Source organism: Podarcis liolepis, assembly GCF_965112155.1.
Source record: "Podarcis liolepis genome assembly, chromosome: 2".
In the NCBI taxonomy this organism is placed as follows: Eukaryota; Metazoa; Chordata; class Lepidosauria; order Squamata; family Lacertidae; genus Podarcis; species Podarcis liolepis.
Genome location: NC_139555.1, coordinates 32,031,418 through 32,039,579, shown reverse-complemented (window position 1 = coordinate 32,039,579; position 8,162 = coordinate 32,031,418). Strand labels below are relative to the sequence as shown.

The following is an 8,162-nucleotide window of genomic DNA, read 5'->3' as shown; positions in this document are numbered from 1 at the left end:
GGGTTTCCTCGCGGCCTCTTTCCGCCCGCGCCTCCGTTTCCGAAGGAGCCCGTTTGAAGTTGCACCGCCGCTGTGCCGGTCGGAGTGGGATGGCGGAGGCGCCGTCCGGCTGTCTCAGCGCCCTGCCCGGGGCTCTGCCTCAGTAGGAACCAGGTACCGGAGAGGGAGAGAGCTGAAGGCTCGGGCGAGGGGGCCGTGTACTCGGGCGGGCGGGAGGGCAGGCGGGAGGGCGCGGCTCACGGCCTAAGTCCTCGAGGGCGGCCGCCCGGTTTGAGCAGCGCTGGGCTGGGCGCGCTTTAGAGCCGAGAGGCAGGAAAAGCCTTATGGCCCCGGAAGGTCCTCCGCCCGGCAGGTGCCTCGCCTTCTTCAGCGCAGCTCCTTTTCTCCCAGGATAATGCCAGCCTAGAAAGGAGCGCGGAACCGGCCCCTGTTGCTCTATTGCAAAGGGTGTGTGTGGGGGGGGGTATATTACTAGCGTCATAGAACAGCTGCTCTTCCTTCTTTTATTTATCTGACCTTAAGAACATGCAAACCTACCTGGTTGGGATGGGGGAGCCTCCACTGCAGGGTTTTGGGTTTTTTTTTTTTGCATTTTCATTTATTCCTTTGTATTTTTTGCCGCTTGCTTGTAGTAAGACCTCCTTAGTGGTTTACAAGACACGTTTAAATGATGAATAAAAGCAGTTTAAAACTGCTTGGCAGGGGGTTGGACTCGATGGCCCTTGTGGTCTCTTCCAACTCTATGATTCTATGAAAACAACTTGCATTGAAATGAACAGTTGACAAAAGAGAGAGAGACTAAGACACACTGACAATAGCCTTGCCTCCACCAAAATGTGCTTCTGGTATAGTGTTTAAAGCAAGTTGATAAAGCCGTAATCACAACAAAGTAGGCAAACCAAGCAATCTGCTTGCTCTAAGCAAATCAAAGTACTTGCAATCCCCTGCTTAAAATCCCAGCCCTCTGTGCCTCACTGCAGTTTAGTTGGAACTTAAATGCTGGCACCATGGTGACAGAACAGCAGGGATGGGGAGAGACAGATGAGCCGCAAAGGGACAGCTGGGGTGGCTCCTTTACCACCATTGTGCTTCCCCCCAATGCTGCTGTTTTGGACTTAGCAAAATAGTAGGCTGAGGCGGAGGGAATCTGTGGCAGAGTGGGATGTTTTTTGGGCGGATGTCCCGGGCTGTCCCTCTGTGGCCTGTCTAAGCCACAGTTTGGCCAAACTTTTGGCATGTACATACTTGTCAGCTCTGGACTGGACATGTGAGGCAGCAGGTGGGTACCCCCAGCCTTCATAGGACAGAGGGAGTGGTATGACTATCACTTACCTTGAAGCTTTGGTCCACAGCCCCTTTTTCTTGCAATACTTTCCCCACGTGAATGATCTAAGGATAAGAAGATGAAAGTGTTGCATTGGTGCTATTTGTATAGTAGTGTCTTAATATAACATCACTTTTGAGCATTGGCTTGCTAATGTACAGTAATGCAATTGTTACAATAGATCAGATAAAAATATCAAAATGAGTGTTGCTGTGATGTTATGAATCCTTTTTTTGCAATACTGTAGTACCAGACAGCTCACACTGATGTTCACAGAATCATCAAATGATGATCATAAAATATAAAAAGACAAGTAGTAAATGCAAGATATTCCAAAATATGGGATACTGTGTAATCCTGTAAAAACTCTTATTTGCTCTTGCTCTTCACTAACAATCACCTAGAAGAACATAGAAGAGACTTGCAAGTATCTGAATTGCACATTACAGGGCTCTACAAACATTTATTCTTCTTGCATTGTTTTCTTTTGTGTGGGTTTTTCGGGGGGGGGAGGAAGGGTTCCCCAAATGTTTTGTGCATTTTTTAGCATGCTTACTGCAGAGAGCTGTGTATGGAACAAAGCTAAAAGCCATATAAACTGTTGCTTACTTACTAGAATCTATTAGAGAACCTTTTGTTTCTGTTTTCTTCCAGTCAAAGGAAGATGCCCAAACTTGAGGGCTTTGAGTTCTGGAGAAACACACTGAAAGGTGCCCGTTTTGTGGTTGCTCCCATGGTGGATCAGAGTGAACTGGCTTGGAGACTGTTAAGTCGCCGCCATGGAGCCCAGCTGTGTTATACCCCTATGCTGCATGCTCAGGTCTTTGTCAGAGATGCCAATTACCGTAAAGAAAACTTGTATTGTGATGTGTGCCCTGAAGATAGACCTTTGATTGTGCAGGTAATAGCTATCACATAATTTTGCTTTATATTTTTATGCTGTCCTTTAATGGTGGCTTTTGGAAGAAATAGCTTTAAAATAGATAGTGTTACAGCAGCTATTGTAGAATAATAATTGCCATAACCTTAAGGCCAAAAGATGCATGTCTAGCAAGCCAAACTCCCCTTCTGGGTCATGGAATGCAAGAGTTGAGACAAAAGGAATGCCCAATCCAAGCCCTGCTGTGCTCATGGCAGAAAGCAGGAGCTGTGTCTTCCCCTCCCCTTCGCCTTGACTTAAAAAGAAAATAATTCCTTCCCTTTGTTCTCAGTGGATTATCACACCAACTTCAGGGCTGGCATGTGTTCCTTGTTCTAGGGGTGTGTCAGGTTTTGATTCTAGCAGATCTGGTGCCTCCCCTGATCCCCCATTCCAGAATGCCTCCTTTTTGCCCTCTCAGAGCACCAAGAGCAGAGGAGGGGCTTTAGTTAGGAGGCCTCTGTGGGTGCACCTTCATCTCTGTCTATTGACAAAGAAATTGCAAATTCCTGTGGCCCCCAAGGATGCCCTCCCAAGGACCACTGGATTCTGCCTTCTCGGTGGTGGCACCCATCCTGTGGAACACCCTCCCACCAGATGTCAAGGAAATAAACAACTATCTGACTTTTAGGAAACATCTGAAGGCAGCCCTGTTTAGGGAAGTTTTTAATGTTTGAAGTTTTATTCTGTTTAATATTCTGTTGGAAGCTGCCCAGAGTGGCTGGGGAAACCCAGCCAAATGGGTGGGGTATAAATAAATTGCTGTTGTTTTGTTTTATAAATGTATTGTCATAGTTGGGTGTTAAAGTTGCCTCTCACTTATTCTTTGGCTTGTATGCCTGTTTCACAGTTCTGTGCCAATGACCCAGAAGTGTTTGTCCAGGCTGCCTTGTTGGCTCAAGATTACTGTGATGCTATTGACTTGAATTTGGGGTGTCCTCAAATGATTGCAAAAAGAGGTATGTGCAAACCAAAACCTTACATAATTTGGACGGCAATGCTGTTCACACTTACATGGGCGGAAGCCCCATTAAACACAGTAGGATTTGCATCTTAGTAAAAGTGCATAGCATGGCATTACTAAATGCTCTTGAGCAATTCTAATCTGGATTAATTTGTGAAACTTTACAGTCCAGTCTTAAACATGTTTACTGAGACGTTGAACATGAATTACGATCCAGTTAGTGTGTTTAGGGTTGCAGGCTTGATTTGTGCAGCAGACTCTGAATCAGACCTTAATGGTATATGCCTTTTAAACCTCTCATAAAGTTTAAGTGCTGTCTCATGTAACACCCTGCTGGTGCCTTATAATTTAAGCTTCTTATATTTCTCTAATTTAAAAGACTATTTAGGAAACAAAGGAAGCAGATTCTGTAGTCAGGTAATGGAAGGACAGACCAGGCTTCTAGGAATTCTAGTTGGTGTGAGCAGAATGTGAATGTAATTAGAACTCTCTGCTGCAAATTTAAAATCCTTGCAGTTCTGGCATAAAGAGTGAGATAATAGTTTGTTACTATGTTTATTTTTTAAATACATTTTGAAAAACAATGTTATGTTTCCCTTTCCCTGCCTAAGTAGGAACATTACTGTGGGTCTGCAGTTATAGTTTTCATCTATACTTACCTGTTTTATGTCAAAAACTTTCCTATCAATGTGTCTCTACTAGGCCGTGATTTTATGGGTGGTTTTTCATTGTGTTTGTGTTTGTATGTAGGTCACTATGGAGCATTCTTGCAGGAGGAATGGAAGCTTCTTCAGAAGATGAGTAAGTCCATGATGCTCTTGAGAATGGAGTAGGAGAAGAGCAGAATAAATAAAAAATGCAAGGGATTGTCTTTGGAGCTAATAATAATAATAATATTTTTTTAAATTTATATCCCGCCCTTCCCAGCCGAAGCCGGGCTCAGGGCGGCTAACAACACTAAAATAGTACAACATTAATTAAATTAATTAAAATCAAAATTAATTAAAATTAATTAAAATCAAAATTGATGGCAACCATAAACTAACGTTCTGTAAAGATTGCCAAAGGAGGCAGTCAGGCTGCGCCCTGACCAAAGGCCTGGTGGAACAGCTCTGTCTTGCAGGCCCTGCGGAAAGATGTCAAGTCCTGCAGGGCCCTAGTCTCTTGTGACAGAGCGTTCCACCAGATCGGAGCCGCAGCCGAAAAAGCCCTGGCTGTAGTTGAGGCCAGCCTAACCTCTCTGTGCCCTGGGACCTTCAAGATGTTTTTATTTGAAGACCGTTAAGTTCCTCTGTGGGGCATACCAGGAGAGGCGGTCCTGTAGGTACGAGGGTCCTAGGCCGTATAGGGCTTTGAAGGTTAAAACCAGCACCTTAAACCTGATCCTGCAGGACTTGTCATGCACCAAGCAGGGCATTAATTTTGTTCCTTGACACAGGATAGGATGGTTCATTATATACTATTTGCAGCCTGTCTCATTTTTTTGCAAGTTTCCAGCTGTTCACAAATTTGCAGCTGTGTTGAAGCACACAAACATGGTCTCTGCTTATGATTTGGAGTATAAAATGTGGAATTTGCAACCTCGTGTTCAGTGGCTCTGAAAATAATCATGTAGGTGTAAATGGAGCTGTCACCTGTTTATCAATGGGATTATCAGCACATTGCTATTGGGAGGTTGTCACACACACACAGGAACAGACTCTGAAGCCTAATCCAGTTTCAGGAGTTGGCGACCAGAAAAAGCTCTGAAGCAACCAAAACTGAGCTTGGCAGGCTGGAACACAACTTAATCTAGTTTGTTCTAATATCCTGTCTAACCTGTAGCATTGTCATTTGACTGTTGTGCTTGAACCTGGGAATCCCAATCAGTTATGACGCATAATAGATGGTCTATGGCAAGTTGCTCTTAATCTACTTTAGCAGATTGTTGTGAAACTAAAAAAAAAAAAACAACGAGTTTTGTGGAGGAAAGACAGGATGTAAATATAACAACTATACATACACAGTGTGCATTCTTTAATTTTTAAATTTAAAAAGGAGTCAGCAATTTTAGAGGTCAGTTGAGGTGCATTGTTCATTAATGTATCAAAGAAGTGAAAAAAGGACAGTAAAGCTGTTGAGAAGGGGGGAAATGAAAAGGAATCCCCTGATATTATTTAAAAGCTGCCCTATAACAAAGTTCTGTGGGCAGCTCACAAAGAAAGAAATCAGCAATTAAATGTAGAATTTTTAAAAGCATTAAAACTACAGCAGATTAAAATCAGAGAGAGCAGAGAATAAAAATCGCATAGCTAAACAAAATTAAGACCACAGCTTCATTTAAAAGGCTTGGGAAAATGAAAAGATATTTTCCTGGTGCTGAAAAGATATTTGTCTGGTGCTGAAAAGATATTGGAGGAAGTGCCTGGCAGGCCTATCAAGGGATAGCATTCCATAGCCAGGGAGTCACTCCTGAAAAGGCCCTTTTGCCCCCAACCACCTGCTGGTGGGGGCAGCTGATAGAGAATCTCAGATTTCAGGGTCTGGATAGATATATGTAGGAAGAATTGATGCTTTAAGCAGTATGAACACACTTCTGTGGAAAATATGCATAGTAGGGTTCAGTATTTTGTGGCTTTGAGGAAATACCATTTTGGGGTTTTTTTACTCCATATAGTTACTCCTAGTTCTCCCTCCAAGCACTTGTCATTTTACTAGCCTTATTTGGAAGGGGATGGTTAGTATTGTCAAACAATTGGGAGTCAGAATCCTTGCTGCAAATCCTTCTGCAAATCAGAATCTACTGCAAATTGCTCAAGAGATCTACCAGTAGGTCCCATCTACCTTCTGCCCATGCCTGGCAGATAATATAGTATAAGCAGTACATTGGGTGGAAGGGGGTGCTGCATTAGAAGCTGCCAGAGAAGACAACTTGCATCTCAGACTTTCCCTTGGCCTGCCCCTATATCCCCCAAAGCTTCTGAACAGTGTTGGGATGTGTTGCACAGTACTGCAGTGCAAGAGAAGGAAGTGTCCTAAATGCGGTGGAGCAATCTTGTGCCAGCAGAACTGCACTGTGTGCAAATTTCATCCACCCCATTTTAGGCCCTTCCACCCTACCCTTCAGATACAGTTCTGTGTCACACAGCGCAAGCTGTCCCTCTGAATAATCTCTTTGACTAGTAGTGGGGAGGTTGCATGCGCTTGCCACCTTCTTTCACAACCGTTGGATACAGCCCATGATCTTTTGACTTCAGCCAATTTCACAATTGTTATCTTTGTCTGTTTTCCAGTTGTGTTGGCTAATGAGAAGCTCTCTGTTCCCATCACATGCAAAATCCGTGTTTTCCCAGAAATTGGCAAGACTGTGAAATATGCCCAGTTGCTGGAGGAGGCTGGTTGTCAAGTAAGAAGCTGGCTGTTCCTGTTTCGTTGCAAGGCTCTAATATTCTTCATTCAAACAGATATATACAGTAACTCAGTGATTGATTTTTTTAAAATAAGTCAAAAGTCAAAGTATTTTTAGAAATAAAAATTCAGGGAGGGATCCAATGTCACATTATGTTGGTGGTTCTATCAAGGCAAGTATTTCAGATTGCCAGACAGAATGAACCCCCTTCTTCCTGGATTTTGCCCCCTCCTCAAAGCCAATTTCTGGGGGAGGGGGAGAAGCCCCATTGCACAAGGGGAAGTCCTTGCACGGGCTTCCACTGACAGTACTCATTAGTCGAACCCTGCCCAGCTTTCCTGACTTTGGTTGTTGTTTTTCAACCAGCTGGAGACATACTGTTTTCTCCTGTGAAAAGAGCCAGTAACATATTAGAAAAGAGAAGATTGCTGAACGATCAAAATGGAAACGAGCAGGAGAGATTCCCAACAGTGCTCTTGCTCTAACTGTGTATTTAGAAGAAGCTGTAGTCCCCTATCAAAGTTTCATTATTGATTCAAATTAATCCGGGATAAGGCTTACAAGATGAGCTCTATGTATGATTTATAAAGACACGGCCCTGGTGACCATAGATAATATAGCTGAACTGGGAGGATTCCCCATAAATCAGAATCCCAAGCCAACATGTGATATACTGGAAGCAAGGAATCCTACCATATTTCATATGCTGCAGCAAAGCAAATGTACCAAAGCTATGTGTTTGTCTTACCTGCATTGAAAAACAAATACAACTCTGTTCCAGCTGCTGACTGTCCACGGTCGCACAAAAGAACAGAAGGGGCCTCTTGCTGGCGTGGCCTCCTGGGAGCACATACAGGCCGTGAGGTAAGGGAACTACAGCTTGCAAGGTGTTGGGGAGGCAGTTTTCCTAACCTAAACCTTTGGCTGTGGGGTGAGATACATACATCTGAGGGGAGGGGTATTATGCATGTTGCTTTAACAGCATTAAAATGTGCTTTGTTTCCAGATGCTCTTGAGTTTGCTTTCTGTTTTAGCTTTACTTGTGCATTTATTTGATTGTTGCTTTTGCGTTTCTGTCTGCTGTCATAGAAAGGCTGTAAACATCCCTGTGTTTGCAAATGGAAACATTCAGTACCTCAGTGATGTGGAACAGTGCATTCAGAAGACAGGAGTTCAAGGTGTCATGAGCGCAGGTAGGAAGAGAGAGCTCCTCCTCCTGGATAATTGTGTAATAAGTCTGTTTAGATATTTTATAACACAGCCCAGATTCAAAGGATACTGAGTAATCTTGCTCCAAATATGGTTATGTGCTGCTGCTGTTGCTGCTGTTGTTGTTTTTTATGCCGCTTGTGAACATTAATGTAAGCAGTTTGGAATTCATGAAGCTTACTTAGCTAGAGTAAATCTCAGAAGTTTCAGTAGAGAGGCCAATCATTCATTAGAATAAGGCTGACCTTGGTTAACAGTTAGGATACTTACCTGGAAAAATAATAAGGTTAATTTAATAAATGGAGGAAGCAAATTTTTATGTGCAAAACTGGGCACAGCAAATGGATGATAAAAGGGT

At 43.4% G+C, this 8,162-nt stretch overlaps 1 protein-coding gene across 1 annotated transcript in view; it reads left to right on the top strand.

The window, feature by feature from the left end:
• DUS1L (dihydrouridine synthase 1 like) overlaps nt 1-8,162 on the top strand; it is an 11,836-nt gene continuing 3,674 nt past the window's right edge. The window contains exons 1-7 of the mRNA XM_083490968.1: nt 1-153; nt 1,979-2,225; nt 3,094-3,202; nt 3,958-4,008; nt 6,480-6,592; nt 7,377-7,459; nt 7,685-7,863. Of these exons, the coding sequence (XP_083347094.1) occupies nt 1,989-2,225; nt 3,094-3,202; nt 3,958-4,008; nt 6,480-6,592; nt 7,377-7,459; nt 7,685-7,863 (772 nt within the window). The 5' untranslated portion in view covers nt 1-153; nt 1,979-1,988. The remainder of the gene's footprint in view (nt 154-1,978; nt 2,226-3,093; nt 3,203-3,957; nt 4,009-6,479; nt 6,593-7,376; nt 7,460-7,684; nt 7,864-8,162) is intronic.